Here is a 24092-nt window from a genome sequence, read left to right as displayed (position 1 = left end):
GAATTTCGAGTTTTGAAACACTTAGTGATAGATGGATAGACAAAAAGAATAAACATTCTAACATCTAAATATGTCATCTAATTTCTGAGAACTACCTTTAAAAGAGTTCATATTTTTCTTTTCTTAGTGGATTTTCCTCTTAATCTCTGACTAGAAATGGCTTTCGAATATAAAGACAACCAAAAAATTATGCTGACGAAACACAATTTGTTATATTCAAAATCAGTCCAAAGCTACTCAGCACAGTCTGGAAGGGTTGATAGGATACTGAGAATGCAAGAACATCAGCAGGGGCGTTAAAAAGGGAGGTCCTCCTTTCTGTGTTTACTGTGTTTCCTGTGCCTTTACACCCCCTACCCCACCCCAAACCCCGCAAAGGAAAAAAAAAATAATGGAGGGATGAACTAAGAAGGTAGAATCTAGTGTCTCCCATAACCTGAGGCAGCAGCAAGCCCAGAGCTCTGTAGGGAACGGAACAGACAGGTGCGGTGCTTCCGCACTGATGGCTAGCTAAACTCTACCACATTGCCTCTCAATCCTCCTCCTCAGAGAAAGAAGGGGAGAAAATGATAAAAGGGCTCAAGATGTGAGATGGGACAGAGAGATCGCTCACCATTTACTGTCACAAGCAAAACAGACTCAGCATAGGGAGAGTAATACAGTTTACTGCCTATTACTAGCAGACTAGAGCAGTGAGAAATTAAAAGCAAACTAAAACCACCTTCTCCCCAGCCACCCACTTTTTCATCTTCCCCCCGAACACCACAAGGGAACAGGGAATGGGGGATGCTATCAGTCCCCAGCACTTTGTCTCTGCCACTCTCTCACAGTCACTTTCTGCCCCCTGCTCCACGTGGGGTCCCTCCCACGGGATGCCATTCTTCCTGAACTGAGCCTGCAGGGGCTGCCCACAGGCAGTAGCTCTCCAAGAACTGCTCCCACACGGCTCTGTACCACAGGATCCATCCCCCAGGGGCAAACTGCTCCAGCACAGGTCCCCCATGGGTGGACGACAGCCCCCCCCAGACCCCCTGCTCCTGTGTGGGCTCCTCTCCACAGGCTGCAGCTCCGGCCCAGGGCCTGCTCCTGCAGGGGCTCTCCATGGGCCGCAGCCTCCTCCAGGCCACAGCTACCTGCTCCACTGGGGGCTCCTCCACCCATGGGGGGGCTGCAGCGTGGAGATCTGCTCCATGTGGGACCCATGGGCTGCAGGGGGACAGCCTGCTCCACCAGGGGCCTCTCCACAGGCCGCAGGGGGACTGCTGCTGCCTGCCTGGTGCACCTCCTGCCCTCCTGCTACACTGGCCTTGGTGTCTGCAGGGCTTTTTCTTACTCTTCTCTCTCCCAGCTGCTGTCACACTGCATGTTATTTTCCCTTTCTTAAATATGCTCTCCCAGGGGTGCAACTAGTGTTGCTCTGTGGTGGGTCCCTTTTGGAGCTGGCTGCAACTGGCTTTTATCTAACCTGGGACAGGTTCTGGATTCTTCTCAGAGGCCACTCCTGCAGACCCCTACAACCAAACCTTGTCATGGAAGCCCAGTGCAACAGGTCACAGCTTTTTTCACAGATACCTGCTGTTTTTTTTCCACTGCTATCTGTAAAGCTTTTCAGGGAAATTTATGAATTTTATATAACTAGACAAAGCACAGTTACTTAGGGCAACACCGTGACTTTCCAAGCCATTTCTCCTACCAAATAAAGATAGGTTTTGTAAGGCTATGTCAAATGTGAAAACACTTAGTTCATTAAGGTTATCCAGTCAAAGACCTTTCTAGTGAAGAAGGTGAAGCCACAAACAAAACTACATAGACCATCAAACCTGACAGAGAAGGGATAACGGAGATGATGAAAATGTCCAAAAGAGTCTAGTCACTTAATTGATCGGCCATTAAGAAACTACATAAATAGCTTATGGAGAGAGCCAGCCTAGACTTTGTAACTGATAAGAAGGACCATGGGACACAGCCCACGTGTCAGATGCTGGCTGCTGAGGGGGAGCATCAGTACCTTCCTCATACCTGGGCTGCTTGGGGGTGTGTATGTAATTTGGTGGTGAACTTTAAATTGGACTAGTCAGTGAGTAGGAGGACCTGTGTCCAGTTAGGGGTACCAGGAGAGCAGAGGGGCAGTGTTGGTGTTCAAGGAGACCCATGAGCATGAAGTGCCTGTGAAAGTGTCTGAGTGCATCTGTTTGCAAACAAGTATTAAGCTGGACTAGCCAGCAAATAGCAGACTCATGGAATAGTTAAGGCCAGGGATTGGACTAGCTAGTTTGTGTACATTTGTTAACCTGAAAATAACAAACCATAATCTATATATTTTCTCAATGCAGCACAATATTTACCTTTGTTAAAGCACTGTTTCAATGAAATGTGATTTCTAAGCTGATTTCCACTTATCTTGCTTCTGAAGATCAGAATTTTCAGTAGTGACAAAAAATCAATAGCCTAAACACAGTAATTCCAGTTATGTTTCATAAATTATGTAAGTCTGAATGTAACTGAGCTCTTTAAAAGATGCACTGAATTACACAGGAGGTGTCTGCTTAACAGTTCATGCAAAAATGTGGTCTGGAGACTTCAAGTGATACATAACAGCAACTATAAATAAGGTACGAAATGCAGATGAATGAAAAAAAAAAAAACACAACCTAGAGCTTTACAAGAAAGAGTTCTACAAGTAGAGTTGGCAATAGCAGCACCAGTAGGCCAAACAGCACCGTGTAAGGCTTATTACTTGTTGCCAGTGAAGCCTGGCCTCACCAAGACTACTCCTGTGACAGTTTGATTATAACTTCTCTGGAGATTTTTTCATTCTTCTCCTTTAAAAGAAACCATTTTCTGTATACATACTCTGATAATACCATCACTTCATAATGAACTATTACATAACAATATTATCTTTACTTGCTTTTCCTTCTCCTAAACTTAGTAATTTAGTGATGTAATGTAGTGAAAAACATTCTATGCTTTTTCTTCAGGGTTATGAGCATACTGCTCCCTGCAACGTGTACAGTGTATGTTAGGAATCTCAGCTTGGTGAAAATTTTATTTTACAAGATGTTTTACATATTTTCAGCCACATCTTTTGATGTTTTGAAAAGCATGTTTTCTTACAGTATCATTCTGTACATCCTAATTTTTAAGGAAAGAACTATGACTTTTTACAAAGTCAGATACTTTGAGCATCTATCACTTTTTATAAAGGCAAATAGGGAAACAAAAACACTTCAGAATTATTATAACTGTAATAATTTAATGAATTGTTCCACAAATTAAAATGTAACTTCAGAATTTTCATGTAACTTAGATTTGTATATATACCTTACCTACATCTCATTCACTGTTTTTACTCCCCTTCCCACATAACAGAACAAAACTTTTAACCTTATTTTTTTGGTTTTAAGCCAAAATATGAACCAGTTAACACTTTCTTGCTAACCCAAATATTACAGTCATTCATTAAACTATGCCAGTAGCTTATATTTATTTATCTAAAAATACAAATATTATATTTACTTCATCTCTTGTATTACTAGAAACATTTTCTGCACAGATAGATGGTAATAATTCCACTGAATTCCTACTGGATTTTCTGTATCAGAATTAGGTACTATTGAAAAAACAGTACACTCTTTTCATAAAAAGATACCTTAGCCTTCTAGATGTCACAGCTGAGAGAGTGAAACAACAAACTTTAGTGGGTATGGATAGTTTTTTTTTTTGTTTTTTTTTGAACTAACGAGAATGGGACTTTAATCTTCTTATTTCACATACACACACACTAGCTTCCCCCAGGTGCATTACCTAGGTCTCAACTCCCAGCAGTAAGAGATCACTGTTTATTTCTAAAGGAGGGCCAGAAAGCTGTGTTAGCTCTGTGCTGCACAGCTACTTGGAGTTACCAGTCTTGGCCGCTATGGGTCAAGCTCTCTGGGCATCCCTTCACACTAGTTTCCATGTAGCTCTGAGCCCGTGGATCTTCCCCAACACTTTCAGGATTTTTTCTCCAGTTCATATGTTCACCTCCTTTTTGGGTCCTTCCTCTTTCCAAAACTCTCTCTCCTCTCTCCCCCTCCCCCCCCCCCTTTTTTTTTTTCCTGGAAACCTTCTGGCATCAACTCTTCCTTCTGGAACACCAAGCCCCTGGCTTACCCAGTCTAAGTATTCTACGCGCTGAATGACAATATCAGCCTCACAGTTGATGGTTCTATTTCATGTATCTTTATCCATTTATTAAGTTCTTTGTTCAGCTGTTGCCAGACTTAACAAGTAGCCCATACTGGATCCAGCTAGCAAGAAGCAGGATTCTGCCTGAGAGTTCAGAAGTACCTCTGGGAGGTATTATCTTAAGAAATTATGCAAAATTCTCCTTATACAGAAGTTCCATTTCTGCATAGAGGTACAGTTCTCCAAATGGAAGATACTGCACAGATTAATTAATCAAACAAGAATTCTTTATTTTGACACCTCAAGGCAGTAAAATACAAGTATACAAAAAGTATATAAGAAAGTGGCAGTGATAATGCATTTTGATGCAATCCTACAAAAATCTAAGCTTCCAGAGTGGACTGCTTTGTCAATTTATGTATCTGTAAAATATTGCACCATTTCAAAGAGGGAGCACTGAGGAAGGAAGTGTTTCTACTCCACGGAGGTACAGCTGCAGGGCCCTATAGCGGTATCTTTAGACTAAGGCAACAATTGGCAGGTATGATTCTTCTTCTGTTTATCACATGTTGTATGTAAGGCAAGTGCAAGATTCATATTAGTGCTACACCTTTGTCAGCTGGAGAAAACACAGCCTTTGTTTTCCTGTGCAGAACAATAAAAAAGCAAATGCCTAATTTTCCCGCCTCCCTTCATATCTCTTTGTGCTTTCTATTCATAATTCTATCCTCAAAGAAACATAAAAAAAAATCAAACAAACAAAAACAAAACAAAAAAAAGAAAACAAACAAAAAAACCAACACAACACATAAAGAATACTCCAGGAACTATGCTAACTTACTGCTGCAGAATGGAGAAGACAGGGACTCAAGTGTACAGATTGTAGCCCATACATAACGCAGTATATCAGAATTTAAGCTACTGCAGAAAATGTTAATGCCCACCTCCCACCATTATATCACATGGGAGTAACTGCAACTGGATATAGGCAAGAGGCAAATTACAGCATGAAGAGAATGAATAGGAAACTTCCAGACAAAGTTTTGGATTATAGCACATTTCTGATTGACCAGTTGAAATGACACTTTCCAAACAATATTAGCTAAACAAACAGCTTTAAAATGATCATAGCTGAAAACTCATTTATCAGGATATTAATGTGAAACTCTACCCTTTTAAATGAAAGGGAAACAGACTGCAGTGACCAATAATATAAGCAACATGCTTAGACTGTAAAGAGCTGCCTTGAATATTTTCATTAAAAGAGATCCCTTTCCATAAGGCTGTAGGATTTCAGGGATTCAGTTATACAGTGCAATTTATAGACTCCTGAGAAGTTGGTGAAGTGTCTGAATGCTATGCCTGTTGTGGCATATAGGTACTATAGCAAACAAAATCATCAAAAGTAATGCTCTGTACAGTTGTTTCCACTTGGACTATGGTGAGCTTATCTAGAATTTCTGGATTCAAAATTATTTCTGGAGCATTTTAATGAGACTCATCTGTATGAGAAATACTGGATTTCCATTCGTTTTTCTAATAACCCAGGATGTCTTGCATAACTCTTCTAGAGTTCTCTTGATAACCTGACTACAGAAAAAATGCACAAAAATAGACTTACAGTGATCAAGACGGTAGTAGTGGTAAATGTCAAGTACTGAAAACAGTAAAACTCCATTTTAGAGAGAAGGACTCTCCTTCACTACAGAGTTCTTCTCTAATGTACACAGAACCTGACTGTCATGCATGAAGAACCAGGCAGAAAGTACTTAAAAATAAAAATAAAAGCATAAGTAGCATTTCATGAAACTTTTTCTTTTTAAAAATACTTACCTTTTCCAAAATTGGTATGAATAGTCTGTTTCCCTTTTTGCATTCACATTTCTAATAAATGTCCTTATGTCTCATTCCAAAGGATGTTCCCACATTTTCCTAGTTGCAATGCTGATCTGTTTTCATCAATGTCATACATATGGAATAAATCAGAATATTAGAATTTTAAAACCTGAACTGAATCAGATTACAAAGAGTTGCTAAATTATCTTAGAAAAGGACATCAATAATTGGTCTGGCCAAACATAAAGATGCGTTCCTTGCTTGGGCATCTGATGCCACAGCCCATAAGAACAGAAACATAGACATCCATATTCAGAGTTCAGTTTTGGCAGTATCTCTCTTCCAGTGGAGCTGGCAGGGTTATTTGCCTGGCAGATAACCAGGAAATAGGTAAAGGTCCCGACAGAGTGTACTACAATATTCTGACATTTCCTTGCAGCGGTGGAATTCTGTGCCTGGGGCATAACCTTCTCGTTGCTTGATTTGTCTATTCACCTAAAAATAAGATTAAAAAAAAAAAAGTGACTGTAAGGATTAAGAAAATGGAAGTAAGGAAAGCGTCATCGCTTTCCTTACTCGCAAATTATTCTGCTTATTTTATTAATTAGTTGCTGGTATACTGGTTTTCTAAACTACAGGAAGGATAAAGAACTGGGGTGCAGTTCCACAGTAGCTCAAGTTACTGTGGTCACACTGCAGTCTTCACTCTGTCCTCCCATTTTCTTAAATCTTTCCCTTATGTCAGTACAAATGTTTGCTGCTACGTACCAAGACAGTTCAGGCAATGAAATCCACCTGAAAAAAATACTATTTCTATCTAAGAAAAGTGGTGCTTGGCAAGTCAGATTAATTCTCCTCCTAAATTCATCATGTGGCCACACAAGTGTAATGGGAAGAGTCAAACACTGCATTTTTTACTTTGATTAAACTGATGTGGAATTGAATATAAATACATATTTAAATGGGAAAGGAAGTAATAATTTTGCTATGAATGGAGCAACAACACTTACTTAAAGCTTATATAAGTCCTAGCAAGCTGAAGCAACAGAAGGTTCTTCAGAAACCAGGTAAGTGTGGGAGTGGAAAGGCATTACATCTCACCTTCACCAACATGTCAGCCACATGAGTGTCGCAGGAGTCCTCTGCAAACACCGAGGTGAGTGCCTCAATATACCAGGATCCACGTCTGGTGTTTCGCATGGCTGCAGTGCCTGAGAAGAAAGAGAGTATACAATGAAGTTCCTGTGGAAGACAGACACAAATAAACTCCTTAATCTCTAAGAATTAGTGCCTCTCCCCAGTACCTTTCAGACATGCATATCCACAGATCATATCTGAGCATGTAGGCAGACGCAGCTTGACATTTTCTTCCTTGTTTGCATCACTTTCCTCACAGCCTGGGGAATCTGACCGTTCTTTACCATCTCTTTGATCCACTCCCCGGTCTGTCTCATCTAGGGGGGGAAGAAGGAGGGGGAAGGGTGTGAGGGACAACAAATAAGAAGGAAAAAAATAAATTATAAGAAAAGAAGAAATTATCTTAAGAAATTACTGGATGTAGTTTTCCTTACTTTTGGGCCCCTGTCAGCAATGCCACAACTAATGTCAAGATGAAAGCTTCTGTGTGAACAGTTAGCTTTTTCAGCTGTTTTAAAAACTCATCTGAAAGTTCTCCTGCACAAACTAACACAGACACCAACAAGTGCTGAACTTGTTCAGTATAATGCAACTGATAGTCTACATGGCAATTGATTTTTTTCCTTCTTTCCCATGCGGATTAATATAGATAATTGGCAAAGCAAAGAAATTTCTGAGAGTTCTTCATGATCGGTGGAAGGATTTGATACCTAGCCCTAAAAGCTTCTATTTTCAACTTTTGCCTAACTTAGAAATTCAAAAAATGACTAGTCTAGTTTGCGGTGCTTAGTACCTACTTATTGCAGTATGCAAACAAGAGCTGTAACATTAGTTGCTATGGTTTAACTCCAAGAAAACATTGACCAAATATCTCACCTTCAAAATCCTGACTATAATACCATTTGCTTCAATCAAAACCATAATATGTATAATAGGAAAATGCAAAAATATTTTGACTCCAAACACTACAGACAGACATCTACAGTACATAGACTTTAAAACCTGGAAAACATTTAATACCCTTTCTAGGATTCACTAATATGTATTGTGACAATTCTAGATAGACTCAATTGTTTGTTTACATGATACAGATTTTCCATTGTAATCTAGACTAACAATAGTGGCAATAACATTAAGAGTCCAGCTACGTTGCAAGAAAAATAAAACTACATTTTTACAGGCTTTCTATATAAATTTGCCCTTTTGTTCTTGTATTATAAGACAAAAATCTACTGCTCTACTTACTTCCTAACAGCGTGAATTAGATTCTAGATCTAGGAAGCATAAGCATCCACTTCAGAGGCCTTCCTGTTATGATAGTGCTAGGTCTCTGTTGCTATGTTGTACCTAAGAAAAGTGTTTGGATTTCTAACCCTTTTACAGGCAGTGGCACTAGTTGCATCTTGTAAACACACACAGGACATGGTCAGTTCATAATGCAGCAAGATGGTTCTTCTTTTCCTCCAAAATGAAAACAACAGCAGGAGAAGTGTAATTGTCTACATAGGCAATTACAAAAAAAAGGCTACATATAGTCTATGATTACGGTTCCCTAGCTCAAAATTTAGTGAGTACTCCATCATGTTTCTTCCTCCTCTCTTTAAGATAGCAATGCATTTTTTTTTCCATTTTTAAGCACACTTTTTTTCCCCATGCCTTTTATCACTCTTCTCCAATCCATTTTTGTTCTAAGTGATCTTAAAACTTCAGTGTACTGTTCATAGCATGTTACTTCAGATAAGAAGGTAATTTTATAGTCAAGCTGTATTAGTCACGCTATCATCGTTCCATATTCCAGTGTATCAAATCAAATTTTTTTTCATTAAAAATTTAGAACTAGAGGTCTTCTTTATGCATGTCTTCAAACATCATTCCAATCAACTTACTAATGTAACTAAAAAGTATAAAGCATTAACTATGTCAATATATTACTTTGCATATTCAAGCTCTAATTTATATCACCAATAACTGCTATCCAAACAGATCCAATCTGTTTAAAATTCTCTCAAGCTCCTACATTTCACTTTTCCCAATTGATTTCAATAATTGCCAACTGCACATTTGTCAATATTTATCACAGTTCTCCACTTTTATGAACCAACTATATTAAACAGAGATACTAAACAGCTTTAAAGCCTCAGTTGATGTAATGGTGAAATCTGACTAGTTATCTTTTCTCACTGATTTTTGTCACCATTGTTTTTTGATCCATGACAGTAACTGGACTACAATTTTTTAGTAGACTCCCTCCAAAGGTCCTTTGGAAATGAAGTAGACCATATCGACTCTTCTTTATCTACATTTTTTCATATGTCATTAATAGAAGAAAGATGAGGCTTATTACATATAGTTAGTGGAAAAATATCCTCTGCATTTCTCATTTTACTTCAACTGGTTTCAGCTAACTTGCAAAGCATAGAGGTATTGATTACTAATCTACTACTTGTCCACACTACTTGGACAGCCTTTTAAATACATTTTTTTCCTTTTTTTTTTTTTTTAAGCAGCATTGTCTAGTCTAACCTTTAAACGCAAGCATCAAAAGACATACATTTTGTTGACAGCTCAATTGCTTCATAACTAGTATTCCTCTCCGACTATTAATCAAGCTTTATACATGGGGTTAAAAAATGTATTTATATAAAATAAAGTTGTTTTTCCCCTTTCAGATGCTCAAGTCTCAATCCTTTGCCTATTGCAATATCCCAGTTCTGCAGCATTCTGCATAGCAAGCTTCTCACTCTTTCCTAAAATTTTTTTTGGGAAGAGGAAGGCCAAACAAGATGTCTTAACATGAACAGATCCATTATAGTAACATTACAGTCAAATAAACCTAATTACCTAATAGGTCAGCAGTCAATTCTGGCTTATTACACTTATTTCTATACTGTTAAGAATCTGCATGTTCACATTTGTTCAAGAATATTTAAACATTCAATAACATAAGGAACAGAAATGCATTGAATATATAGTGTAAAGATGCACATTAAATATTCCCAAATGCTTAAAGAATCAAATATTTTTGATACTCAAATATACTCAAATATTTTTGATATTTTACCTAGGCTTTATAGTTTTTCCCATATTAGGATGAAATATGGTAATCAGTGAAGGAAACATGCTCTTGCCTAGAGGACAAACTATAAAGCTCAGCTTAAAATGGAAAAAAAAAAACCAACAGAGAAAATTAAAAACAAACAAACAAAAAAAACAAGAAGGGGAAAATGCATACTTGTTAGAAAAGAGAACTTTTCTATCATAAGAGAAAAAAACAAAGCTTTTTAAGACAGAACTTCTCTTTGGAGCACTTGTGGTTTCACAGCTATCCTTTTAAGTCCACTTTAGGGAAAAATTTGGCCATTATCAGATCTGAAAAGCAGTTTGTTATAGACATATATTTAGTTACAACAGGAAGAAAAATGAATAGCAAAATTAAGAAAAAAGTAATAGGAACATAAAGAGTGGTAAAAGAACAAATTAAGAGAACAATTTTATAATCACAATAGTATGTGAAAAAAAGATTGAAAGCAGGACATTTGTAAAAGAAAAGAAAACAAAACAAATAAAGCAAGTAACAGCTAATTTTGATAGCTCATGAGACAACAAAACAAGAGACAACATATCCAGGATCAAGTGAAAGACAGGTATTCAGACAAGACTCCAGTGCTAGTGTACCACGCCATGCTGTGCTGTAATTTGATGCACCGTAAGCCCCACTCCCCCTATTGCAGATGTAGCAAGAGAAAGTTTCAATATATGAGTGGGCTGTGATAGAGCGTTACATCTGAGGTGCTCTGGGGTCTGCAAGTCAATGCACACACCTCATGCAGAGCAAAAGACACTTACAGAGCAACAGATGCAGTGGCAGCAGCAGGGCAGAGGGAGGTGAATATGGATCCCACTTACACCTGAGAGAAGCAAAGAGGAGAGTTGACAGCAAGTTGAATGTGAGGGTGTGTGTGTGTAAAATGAGCCTTAATGGCATGCCAAATCATGGCTTCCAGTATTTGGGCACTCACCTCCCCGGCAGGCTTGAATAAAGAACATTTTGGGCTTATTCTGGAGATACGGGCAGTTTGCATTATCGAAGAGCCGGAAAGCTTCCTGCAACTGAGAGAAGCAAAAAAGCTAAGTATTCTTTATTGCAGCCTTCTGTGAGCCAAACTCAGTGTCACCTTGTTTCCCTGTATTTTAGTTATTACCTCACTACTCTTGATATTTTATCCTTTACCTACTAACTCTGTGACAAATATCCACCGCACCCCAAGCTCCTATTAGTTTGAGATCATGCACTCTACCTAGTACATGTAACAGGAAGAGAGAATAGGGTAATAACTTTCTTATCTGGCATATATCTATGTCATTCCTTATCTTATAGACTTCTCATAGCTCTCTCTGCCATTTTTTTCCCACAAGCTCTTATTTTTGCTTTTTTAAAAATGTAAATCCTCAGCTTCCCCATCAATTCACTTTCCTTTTTTTTTTTTCCTTCCATTTTTTACTTTCCAAGATGTAACCTACAACACACCAGGACAAAGTAATATACCTGTAGCAGTTTGCCATCAGTTCCATAAACTCCACCCTCTACACCGTGGGAAAGTAAAGCTACTACACAGGAATCCACGTGTCGATGATCTGGCAGCTTAGAGAATCTCTCCAATGCACTCTGCATTTCCTGGAAGAGAGAAAAAATGCTTAATCCTTCCCAGAATTACACAGGGAAAATGGGCTAATGTGAAGGGAAAAATAAAAATGGCCCTCCAGTTACAGAATAAACTACATACATCAGATTTACAGGACAAAAGACATCTGTTTCATAACAAATAGCAAAATGTTGTTTTTCGTTTGTGCATTGTTCGGTCCTAAGTATGACATTGTTTAGTAGGAATAACTTAGGACTTCTGCTTTTCCATACTGTCCAAGAGGGGGACAAAGCAAATACCAGAGTTGGTATATGTGGATTTAACACAGGAGAAGGCAACTGATACTTTACACAGGTTTTATACTGACACTGGAGTCTGGCTGGGATACTGGACCATCTTAACAGATACATATTCTGGTACTTTAGACATTCAAATATGATCAAAACACATCAACTATTTAAGGCAGAAAACTTCAGGAAATATGATAACGTGGCAGGTGTGGAAGACTCAGAATGTTGTAAACGCTGCCTTCTTGAATAAAACACTCTTTAACAGGTTCTGTACCACTTAAATATTTGCAAACCATAACTGTTAGGACAGCAGAACACTGGAAAGGGCTACCTAGAGTAAACTGGAGCCTGTTCATTCTCAGTATTAACACACATGGCAGGTGTGGTCTAGATATTCTTGCACCTCACACTACAAAGGCAGTACCTCTTGTGGTCCTTTGTGATCCTATTTGATATATGGTAACTCCTTTGCCTTCCAAGTTTCTTATTTTTGGTATGCTAGCAGACATCATCCCACTTAGCTTCCTTTTCTATTCAAAAGTGACTACTCATGTCTTTCTGATCAAGCTTAGCTAGACCAAAGCAGACTTCTTAAGATGCTCATTTAACAGCTACAAATTCAGCCATACTGTTTGTGAAGTACTAGGATCCCCCTTACCTCTGCACTTTGATCATGAAAGACAGTCACTTGATACCCAAGATTCTTGAAAAGCAGCTCCAGGGAAGTACAGTCCACATCTCCACCTGAGCGATACTCCAAGTCCTTCTCACAATTGAAATTGACATTACTGAGAATAAGTGCTAAGCCTCGGGGCTCCGATATCAGTTTATATGCCTGAGAAGAAGATTTAAAATTGGTGAATTTAGACTACACAAGGAAATAATATAGTCTCAGAGTAGAACACTAAGCCCTATGTCCTAGCTTGATTACTAATAATATGCAGGATTTCTACTTTGAGAAGGCATGGTAGAGGTCAAAAAAGTGTGGTTCAACATAAAAATGTTTATATTGCAAAGGGTTTCAAAGGCAACTGTTTCTGCAAGTCTCCACAACTGATGATCTTACAAAACTATTAATAAAATGTTGTAATACCTTCCCTTATTTCTCATTTTAAAAGGAACACAGCTTACACATTTCATACTGTGAATTAACTCTTGCTAACGTTTTTCTCCTTCTTTCACACACACACCAGTATGACCACACATATTTTCATCATACCCATTGAAGGCCTAGCACAACATTAGGAAAGACTGAGCTAACATTTCTTAAATTTGGTTGGGACCAAGTAGAGATACAAAATACCATGTGAACGTAACGGTAGCAGAAAGGGACAATGAATCGCTGGTTCTCAAAGTTATGAAGATGTCAAAAAATGTTAGTAGGGAAAAGAGCTAATTTAGGAAGGGTGTCTTCAAAACAAGCTTGCCTCTTCCACTCTAACTACGAACTAATAGTAAATAGCAATAGCAAATCCCTGTAATCCAGAAGTAAATTTAATACTGAAGGACCTAAATTGGAAGCAAATTTTAATACTGAAGGACCATATCAAATAGGGTGTAAACAGACACAGATATAAAAAGAGGTGAATTAGGCTCACACTGATGTTGCCCAATTGTAACTTTCTGTTGGGGAAACCTAAATAAAGCAAAACAAAACCTGCTTTGCCTTGTGACAACATAGAGCCTTTAACAGAAATGTTAAGCATTAGCATGTAGTGTAACCCTAGTAAAGCGTCTGCCCTATTATATGAAATGCTTAGTTTTCCTTAAGCCTATACCATCACCACTACGTATGCTTTACGAACAGAACAAACAAGAAAATAATTACGACTACCTACATAACTTCTGCAGCTAGAGAAAAGGATTAGAAATTCAGGTTGTTCTACCCAGGGCTGCACAGAACTCTGATCTAATTTTTGTGCCTAAGGAGACATTTCCCAATACAGTTAGCAATTAAAACAGCCAAGATTGTGGCAGTGTACTGAAAAACAGTTCTAATATTGTGCAGACATTTGCAGAGTGTGTCAGCACACAGAACACAAGAGAAAGTAGATGGGGATGCAAACAAATAAATATGAGGTAGTAATATAGACAGCTTACAAGCACAGAGCAACAGAACAGAAGGCATTCCATGAAGTTCTTCATAAACAAAACCCAGAGACAGATTTGTACAGAATTACATAACTTCTCAGAATTTCTTATCACTTGTAAATGAGAACTACATCAAATCAAATGTGATTGGTAAGAGCTCTCAGTTACAGCAAGAGCGTAACACTAATCTGCATCCCAATGAAGTACGTTTCAACTCAGTTGTAAGTAGTACATGTTCAGTTGATATATTCAAATACCTCACATTTTAAAGAGATTTCCTCTGTCAACTACTTACCAAGTGCTGGTGATCGTGATAGAATTCTGGAGTGCAGTGCTTCACAGGAGGAATCGGTGGACCATCTCCATTATCCAAAGAATGCTCCACTGGTTCTATGCAAAAACAAAATGCCAATAACAACAACAACAAAAATACTAACTGAAAAGGTAGTAATTTGCATATTCATAAGTACATATTTATGAATGTCTAAAAGCACATTCCTATATTATTCTATCCATATGTCTAAAAATGTTGTTTCATCAGAGACTGTACTCACACAATGAAAAAAAAAACAAACATACTGGTATGGTATACCTATTTATTGTATTTTTAATTAAAATGTTAATTTTCTGTCTCATTTGTGGGTTAACATAATGTCTATCAAGTTTAGTTCTAAAGAGTGTGAAAACAGAGTTTATATCTAAAATTAGAGCAGTGTGCATTTCTGTCATTTTGTACAGTATCTCATCCATTTCCCAGTAAGGTTGATGAAATTACTAGAAACATTAAAATAGAAAAGTGCTTTTCTTTCCATAAAAGATTACCATTCTCACTAGATACAATTCTATTTCACATTTTATGCTGAACAGGTACATTAGTGATCAAACTAGACATTTCTAATTTCCATGAAGTGCAACACTCTTGTTTTTTCTTTTAGTTTATCTGCCTTTGAACAACCCTTTGCCTCTGGTCATCAGCAGATAAAAGGAATGAGAGTTAACTAGTTGCCATTTACAGACATTCTTTCCCCTGTCCTGAAGAAACTGAGCAAATACCATTCATGGTCTCTTGAAATCCTTTTTTCAGAATTTTGAGATATGGTTCTCCCAGCTGGAGGACCATATACTTATACTGGTTTTATATGGAAAGGATTTGATAGTGGGGGTCTGCAGGGGTGGCTTCTGTGAGGAGAGTCCAGAAGTTGCCCCATGTTAAGATAAAAGCCAGCTCTTGCTGGCTCCAAAAGAGACCCACTGCTGGCCAGAGCTGAGCCAATTAAGTCATGCTGTTTGCACCTCTGTGAAAGCATATTTAAGAAATGAAAAAAATGCTGTGCAACAACAGCTGGGAGAGTGAGGAGTGAGGAAAAGCCCTGCAGACACCAAGGCCAGTGCAGTAGGAGGGCAGGAGGTGCAGAAGTTCCCCTCCGGCCTGTGGAGAGGCCCCTGGTGGAGCAGGCTGTCCCCCTGCAGCCCATGGGTCCCACATGGAGCAGATCTCCACGCTGCAGCCCGTGGAGGAACCCCCTGTGGAGCAGGTGGATGTGGCCTGGAGGAGGCTGCAGGCCGTGGAGAGCCCCCGCAGGAGCAGGCCCCGGGCCGGAGCTGCAGCCCGTGGAGAGGAGCCCACACAGGAGCAGGGGGTCTGGGGGGAGCTGTCACCCACCCATGGCGGACCTGTGATGGAACAGTGTGCTCCTGAGGGATGGACCCTGTGGTATGGACTCATGTTGGATCAGTTCTCGAGCTGCTGTTTGAGGGAAGCCTGTGCAGGGATCAATTCAGGAAGTATGGAATCCCCTGGGGGGACCTCACACGGGCAGCCCCCATTCCCTATTTTCCCTTGTGCCTCTCGAGGATAGGACATAGAAGAGGGCAGAGAGGGAGAAGGTGTTTTTAGTTGTCTTTTAGTTTCTCACTGCTCTAGCTTGTTAGGAATAGACAATAAGCTATATTATTCTCCCTATGCTGGTTCTGTTTTGCCTATGACAATCATTGTTGAGTGACCTATCTCCACGCCCTCATCTTAACCCTTGAGCCCTTTTTATTGTCTTTTCTCCCCCTTTCCATCTAAGGAGAGGGAGTGAGAGAATGGTTGTGGTGGAGTTCAGCTGCCCATCTGGGTAAAATCACCACCACAGTGCTCTATAAAAAAAACTATAACCTTTGTAGATTTAAAAAAAGAAGCTTTGAAACCTGTTCTTTAATACTAGAGAGAGCTCCTAATAACCAGCACACTGTTAAAGCTGTGGTTAGGATGCATGAGTACTCTCCAGGTGTTACCACGTATAATATAAAAACTAACATGGAGATTCATTCCTGACGTAAGTCACAAATTCTTGCTAAAGAAAAGTTGATTTCCTGAATTCAATGGGAAGCTACAGCAGTCTGTGTTGGGCCCACCTTACATACCACCTTAAAATAATTTTTTAAGAAGAAAGTCTAAGTTATGGAATACTGTCAATAATCAGTATCTTTCCACAGCTCTAGCTCACTTATACTCTCTTGTAAATTTAAATGAAGAAGAAAACCCTTGAAGATCTAAAATTTTACAACTGACACATTCTATTTAAGCAATTAAATTTCCTGTAAGAATAAATGAAGCTGACTAGAATTAATTAGGTTCTCTTTCCACTATGCTATTTAAATATAATTTTCCAGCCTGTTTCTGCCTCTTGCATCTGATCATAATGTAGTCAATTCATTTACAAGTTTGTATTCTGAGGATGAGCAAAGTGGTGGCAAGCTTATTTCTAAAATTGAAATAAGAGAGTATTAATAAATTAGAGTCAATCAACCAGACAGCCAATTAGGTATTCATGATGTAACGTGTGACTCACCAATCCAGCGTGGCTTCTTTGAATTACATGATTCACTTGAAGGGAGTGGTAGATCTGATCCATGAAAGTGTTCAACCTACAAGACATCCAATAAATCCATGAAAAGATTAGCAAAAGACATCTATTTTTTTCTCTACAGTACAATGCTGTAGGTGTCATTGAAAAAAGATATAGGTATTTACATACACATATATGACTTGCTGTAATATATTCTATACATATTACATACAATTTAACATAAAACACTATACTATGGTTTACATCCAAATAAAACACATTATGAGAAGATAGCAGCAGCACCTTCTGTTACGGCAAAATTCCTTCCCGTCTTTGCTCATCTTTACTTTTACCCAAATGCCATTCTGGGACAACTTACTCTTATTTTTGCCAAAACTTGGTTTGTCCCATGACTCCTCTTTTTGGTTGCTTTCAAAATTTCACCGTTTGTCTAGTCTAATAAATTATAAATTTTGATAAGGCAACATCTCTGCTCAGAAGTATCTGGTCTTTCTTCCTCAGTATAAAGCATGCTTACTGAGAGTTCCCATCCTTCTCAATGCACTGAGAATACTGTATCTTTATTGAATTCTTCCTTCAGTCTGGTGTTAACAACAGCAGATGGTGAAAAAGTGAAAATAAAGATAACAAAATTAGGAAAGGGAAGTCCCTCCCTTCAGCAGAGAAGACTGTCTTTTAGTAGCTTTCTACTTGGAAAATCTTTGAACACGAAATTAAAATATCTGGAGAAAAAAATAATGCAGCTTTTGTGTTCTTGATGACACATCAGTAAGAGCATGTTAAACGTACGAATGTGCAGGAACCTCACAATCCTGCACCTGGGCAGGACCAATCCCATATGCCGGGAGCCGACTAGTTGGAAAGCAGCTTTGAATAAAAAGCCTTGGGTTCCCTTGTAGAAACCAAGCTGAACATGAGCCAGCAATGGGCCTTTGTAGCAAAGAAGGCTAATAGTATCCTGGGCTGCATTAGGAGTCTTGCCAGCAGATTAGATTGAAGGAGGTGACCCTTCCCTTCTACTTAGCTCTGGTGAGGCCACACCTGGAGTATTGTTTCCAGTTCTGGGCTTGCCAGTGCAAGACAGACATGCACATAGTGGAGGGAGTCTAACAAAGGGCCACAAAGATGATTAAGAGACTGGAGCATCTCTCATCAGAGGAAAGGCTGAGAGTTAGGACTGCTTAGCCTGAAAAACAGAAGACTCAAGGAGTCCTTATCAATGTGCAAAAATATCTGAAAGGGAACAGCCTCTTTTCAGTGGTGTCCACACAGGAGAAGAGGCAATGGGCACGAACTGGAACACAAGAGATTTGGTCTGAACATCCCGACACAGCTGGGTGACTGAGCACTGGCACAGGTTACCCAGAGGTGTTGTGAGGTCTCCCTCCTTAAAGATATTCAAAACCTGTCTGGACATGGTCCCAGTCAATCTGTTGTAAGGGGGGGGGATTGGACCAGATGACTTCCAGAGGTTGCTGCCAACCTCAACCATTCTCTGCTTCTGTGTGAAAATTATCTTCATCTCAAATTCTTTTCACTATCTTTTTATTCTAAGGCTACTGCAAGTTTCAGTTTGTAACTAAACCACATCCTTTCCACTATAAGCATTTTTTTCTAAACATTTGAAAAAAATGCCTGTGTGCCCAAACCCAACCCCAAATGCAGCCTATCCATTTTATTTTTTAAAACTGACATACCTGTGCGATCCCATTGCTTAGGTTGGATTCTGTCTTCAAGATTATTTCCTCCAGATGCTGCTGTTTGGTTTCTCGTAGAGCTTCACAGAAGGCTGAGAATGCATAAGGGCCTCTCTTGGGCAACAAATTGAGGAATTCCACGTTTTGGCTGAAGCTCCCAGACTTGGCCTAGATCCAGAGAAGAAACAAATCCAACACTCAAAGTAACACGCCAACACAATTCATTTTCATTTCAGTTAAGCTTCAGAACAACTCAGTCTTTTTCCTTCATGTAAATGTCCTGTCACCATGCTTTGCTGTGCTATATCCTTTTTTACAGCTTTTCCTAGCTGATTTCACTCCCACCCCTCTGTTCCTACTATCTCAAGGGGGAGAGTATATGACAATGAAGCAAGCCAACAATTCATACATTTCCACACACAGTAATACACCCTGTTCTCTCTGTGTATCTCAATGTGTTTATGGTCTCAGGCACTAATACACAAATCTCTTGGAAAGTGTGAATGAAAATATTTATTTCACAGTCAATTCCAGAAAGACACTATATATGTATAATGTGTTACATTTACACAAATGAAGCAATATATGGTAGTATACAAGAAAAAGTAACAATCAAAAATTAAATTTACATTTCTGTAAAACATTCACGGGAAGTTCTAATTTTTAGCATGTTAGCAGGACATCTGCTAACAAATTGTCTAATTTATAAAAGCCTTCCCTGTGTAGAAAACTGAAACATCACATACTAAAATATTGGCTACTAAAAGTAAGTTTTATGGGTTCCATGGAATTGACCTTCCATTTTTAAAATTATCACTGTGATCCAAGATCTCTTCATTTTTTTAATGATACGAAATGACTGGTGAGTTACACAGAACCAAACACTAACACTGCACGAGCAAAAAATCAGACAAATCACCTTAAGGCACATGTGTAAATCCTATGCTGCACAAGACTTTTGCACCATTATGTTTTCTTTCATAAAATATATTTAGCTTGTTCTTCAAAGCAGTTTGGCTTTTGTCCTGCAGCACTGGAATGATAATGCAAAATCTTTTTGATCTAATGCTACTCCTAAAATTTCAAGCTATGTTCATTCATGATTGGCCAAGAGCTCTTATTTTTGTATCAACAATGTCCCTTGACTTCAGTGTTCTGTCCCTTTCATTACTTAACAAACTTCTTACTAAAATCAAGTCTATATTTGCTGGATTGTCACACTCAAAGATTTGTGGTCAATGGCTCAATGACCAAGTGGAGGTCAGTAACGAGTGGTGATCCTCAGGGTCAGTATTGGCACCGGCACTGTTTTAACATCGTTGTTGGTGACAGTGAGATCGAGTGCACCATCAGCAGGTTTGCTGATGACACCAAGCTGTGTGGTGCAGTTGACACACTGGAGGGAAGGGACAGGCTTCTAGAGGGAACTTGGACAGGGTTGAGAGCTCGGCCTGTGCAAACCTGATGAAGTTCAACAACGCCAAGCGCAAAGTACAGCAACTGAGCTGGGGCAATCCAAAGCACAAATACAGGCTGGGTGGAGAATGGATCAAGAGCAGCCCTGAGGAGAAGAACCTGAGGTTGTAGGGTCCTAAGAAGCTCAAGGTGAGCTGGCAATGTGTGCATGCAGCCCAAAAAGCTAACCATATCCTGGGCTGCATCAAAAGAAGCATGGCCAACAAGTTGAGAGAGGTGATTTTCCCCCCTCTACTCCACTCAGGGGATCCCACCTGGAGTGCTGCGTTCAGCTCTGAGGCCCCCAGCACAAGAAGGACATGGAGGTATTATAACAAGACCAAAGGAGAGCCATGAAGATCAGAAAAGGGCTGGAGCACATCTCCTATGAAAATAGGCTGAGGGAGCTGGGGTTGTTGAACCTGACAAAGAGAAGTCTCTGTGGAGACCTTACAGCAGCCTTTCAGTACGTAAAGGGGGCCTACAAGAAAGCAGGAGAGGGTCTCTTTTCCAAGGAGTGTAGTGATAGGACAACTAGTAATGGCTTTCAACTAAAAAAGGGGAGATTTAGATAAGGTATTAGGAAGAAATACTTTACTGTGAAGGTGTTGAGGCAATGGAACAGGTTGCCCAGAGAAGCTGTGGATGCCCTATCTGTGGAGATGTTCAAGGCCAGGTTGAACGGGGCTTCGAGCAACCTGCTGTAGTGGAAGGTGTCCCTATCCGTGGCAGAGGGGCTGGAATTACATGATCTTAAAGGTCCCTTCCAATCCAAACCATTCTGTAATTCTAAATTCCATGCTTCTTTCACCTCCCTTAGCTCCTTGGTTTATTTCACTTCCCTTAGATGACAAAAGTTTGTTTATTTCCAGAACCAATTTGTTTATTCTTCCATTTTATTTTAAATCAAAGAAAGATATCACCAGCATATTCTCTTTTTTTTTTTTTTAAAGACAAGATAATTTAAAACAATTATTTATCTAGATCTTGTCGTTCTATGACTTTTTTTTTTCGAGTGGGGTAAGGTGTACATAGAAATTAGATACTGACAAACCCAGGAAAACCTATGCTCTATTGTCAGTGGCATTCCTCTCCTGCTATTTCCACAAAGGTGCATGATAGCTAGTGTTATACATTTTCAAGAACAGTCTGCCTAACAGTTCTCCTAAGACCTTAGCACACATTTAAGCCAGAGAGTGTAATACAGTTGCAAATTCAAGTACTCCAGAAAAAAAAAAAAAAAAAAAAAAAAAAGGACAAAGTGCTTTTTGGGCTCAGATCTTTTCTTTAAATGCCTGTTACTTTTTATTCATCTACTGCATTCTAACAAATAGTACTATCCTGCTGCAAACATTCCTGTCATTTCTATCCTGCAAGTGCAATGCATACCTTGCAGCATTACTGTTTCAGTTGCGAATGTTGTCCTCTTGCCCCTGTCAAATTTCTTTTTGCTGTAATTTCCAGCTTCATATCCTGCAACAGTAGTTTAAGTCACTCTGTTCTCTTGATCAGGCTGCTATTTCTATGCATGTACATCTAAGCTCTCACTTTTGTGTAGAAAGTGTACTATTTACCTGACTTTTCCATCCTAAAAAACTTTCTCCTAACTGATTATCCATTAATAAGTCAGTATCTCTGCATCTTCTTTTCCTTATTATATCCAGAAGGGAATTTCTTCCTCTCTTAGTTTAAAACAACTTGAATACAGCAGGATTTTCTAAGAGACTAATTGTCATTATCCTGACTTTGAGAGGACTTTTTTTTTTTTTTTCCTCCAGTGACTAACTGCAGGTCAGCAATTGAGCATCTCTAGTAACCACCCATACTTTATAAGCTCCTGAGTCTCCCTTTGACTTTCAACACCTTCCTACTATCTTTGTCCTCTTTCACTAGGAATAGAAGCTACTTCAGGTAAGACTGCTTGCAACTGCCACGACTTGGCACAAATATCCTTGATGTGCCTCAAAGAATTTCAGATTATCTTTTGGTGTACACCAGGTCAAAATTAATCAAAAAGTTTTTTCCTTATTCCTTGCAAAAACCTTGTCAGTCTCAGGTTTGTACCATCTGCACTAGCACCCAGCAAACAGCTCATCATTCTTGTTTTTCAGAATCTGTTCTTAAGACAGGACCATCAACCTTACTTGACAAAGAGCCTCTCAGTTGCTTACATGACTCTTAGGATGTACTTGACTTGCACCTGCAGTCATTGCCATCAGTGTCCTTTCTCTTTGAAGACCTGCATCTCCTTTCTGCAGTTTTCAGTGCACTACTGTACGCCTAGGGCCTATCCCAACCCACTTCTAATGACTTATTTTCCTAAGTACCCACTGCTCAGCATAGGTAACAAAAGCTTATGAATGATATTTGTCATCTTTAGAGCCTTGGGTCATGCAAAATTCTTCATGAAATTTATAAAAAGACATGAAATACTTGAAGAATGTGAAAGTGCCAAAACAAACTTGTTTATAACACGTTTATTTATTTCCTCCCACAGGGTTATTTTGGAAACCGGTAGTACCTATGCTTGGTGCATGCTCTCCACGCACAATCACACAACAAAACACAGGCAGCAGAGCACAGGCAGCAGTTTTGCTGTGCTGCCACTGCCCGGAGGGGCACGGAGCTCGGGCAGAAACACAGCTGGCAGCGCAGCGAGCCGCCTACCTGGATCATTTCCATCATCTCGGCGGTGATGATGTCCTTCTCTATCATGTGCTCGATCAACTCCTTCAAGACCAGCTGCTTCGCCAGCATCACCCGGTTCTTCTTCAGCGCTTCCTGGTGGCAGCGCTGCATGCCGCACGCCCCCAGCATCCTACCTGGGTGCCCCACGAGGGGCCTCCCCGGGCAGGACCCGCTCCACACGCGGCGGAAGAGGCCTCCAGCACCCGCCCCGACGGGCCCTGCCGGGGAGCTGCGCGCTCCCCCTCCCACCGCCGGATTCCGAGGCCGCGCAGCGCGCGCGCTCCCGCCTTCCCGCGCTCCCGGCAGCGAGCACGCCGCGGGCCCAGAGATTCAAACGGCACCGAGTCACGGCGCCTGCGCATGCGCCCGCCCGCCGGGCCCCTGCCCGTCGCCGTGCGCGTGCGCGGGCTGGCGCGCCCTCACGGGCCGGCGCGTGCGTGCTGGCCGCAGCGCGGGAAGGGCTGTGGTGAAATTGGCCCCTGGGGAACGGGCTCCCAGAGCGCCTGGTGGGGGCAGAGAAACCCGAGTCGGAGCAAGATCGGGTTAACGGAAGGGGTTCTGCGAGCAGATCGGGATTAACGGGTGTGCTTTCTCTGCAAGCATACCAGTTCTGTGATCCTTCTTTTTATTTATTTTTAATTTTAGCGCTTTTGTTATTAATGCGTTGCTGCAGAAGTAAAAGCGAAGGGCTTAATTAGCGTTGAGTAAGTAAAAAGGGATGAAAAGTAGCACGCAGGCCGTACAGACGATACTTGAAAGAGATAAAGAAAACAAAACCCTGGTGTTCATAACTGGTGGCTTTCTTTTTGTCTTTCTTTTGTCTGTTTTTTTTAATCTGTGCTGGTCAACTGAATTTCTTCCTGACACTGAGAGAAGTCCTGGCTGCCTACCTTAGGCATAACTATTCCCGTGTTATACACCTGTATTGTTGTTTATTGTGGTTTATTCTTTTGCAGGTGCAGGAAGCAGAGGACACCTTCTGAAACATGCAGAAAATGATTGATTTTTAAAAAAAATCCTCAGCAAACTTGTCTCATATTGCTTTTATGACAGGTGTCATAGCTGATTCATCAGTAATGGTAATAAAGAGATTCAGATGTACACTTAGAAATTGAACTCATCACTTTTTTTTCTAAGCTAACTTTATCAAAAAAGCATAATGTAAACAGGTATAAATCATGGCTTTGTGAAATACATGTTTTGAGAAGAAAAGTGAACAATGCCACTAGG

General features: G+C 39.9%; 1 protein-coding gene across 2 annotated transcripts; it reads right to left on the bottom strand.

Annotated features, from left to right (window-relative positions):
- Positions 1–4439: 4439 nt before the first annotated feature.
- On the bottom strand, positions 4440–23209 carry CASP2 (caspase 2). 2 transcript variants are annotated; one of them, XM_038166816.2, is made up of 10 exons: positions 22842–23209; positions 18720–18887; positions 17005–17080; positions 14463–14557; positions 12735–12911; positions 11690–11818; positions 11163–11253; positions 7311–7460; positions 7108–7217; positions 4440–6501 (listed from the first exon to the last, which is right to left on the bottom strand). In XM_038166816.2, exons 1-10 carry the CDS (start codon positions 22989–22991, stop codon positions 6367–6369), a joined length of 1281 nt encoding a protein of 426 aa, XP_038022744.1. In that variant the 5' UTR covers positions 22992–23209; the 3' UTR covers positions 4440–6366. The 2 variants fall into 2 exon arrangements, with proteins under 2 accessions (XP_038022744.1, XP_038022752.1); XM_038166824.2 differs by lacking the exon at positions 4440–6501 and adding an exon at positions 10990–11051 and having other exon boundaries at positions 7103–7217.
- Between the last annotated feature and the right edge of the window lie 883 nt (positions 23210–24092).

The sequence above is a fragment of the Anas platyrhynchos genome, chromosome 1 (genome assembly GCF_047663525.1).
Source record: "Anas platyrhynchos isolate ZD024472 breed Pekin duck chromosome 1, IASCAAS_PekinDuck_T2T, whole genome shotgun sequence".
NCBI lineage: Eukaryota > Metazoa > Chordata > Aves > Anseriformes > Anatidae > Anas > Anas platyrhynchos.
Note: the sequence above shows the minus strand (reverse complement) of the source record. Positions and strands in the feature narration are given on the sequence as shown.

Coding starts and splice junctions, on each gene's coding strand:
- CASP2 (XM_038166816.2), bottom strand. CDS start 22,991: ATGCTGGGGGCGTGCGGCATGCAGCGCTGCCACCAGGAAGCGCTGAAG. Junction 12,912..14,462: donor ATCACGATCACCAGCACTTG/GTAAGTAGTTGA, acceptor TCTTCTTCTCAG/GCATATAAACTGATATCGGA. Junction 11,254..11,689: donor CTGATGGCAAACTGCTACAG/GTATATTACTTT, acceptor TGCTTCTCTCAG/TTGCAGGAAGCTTTCCGGCT.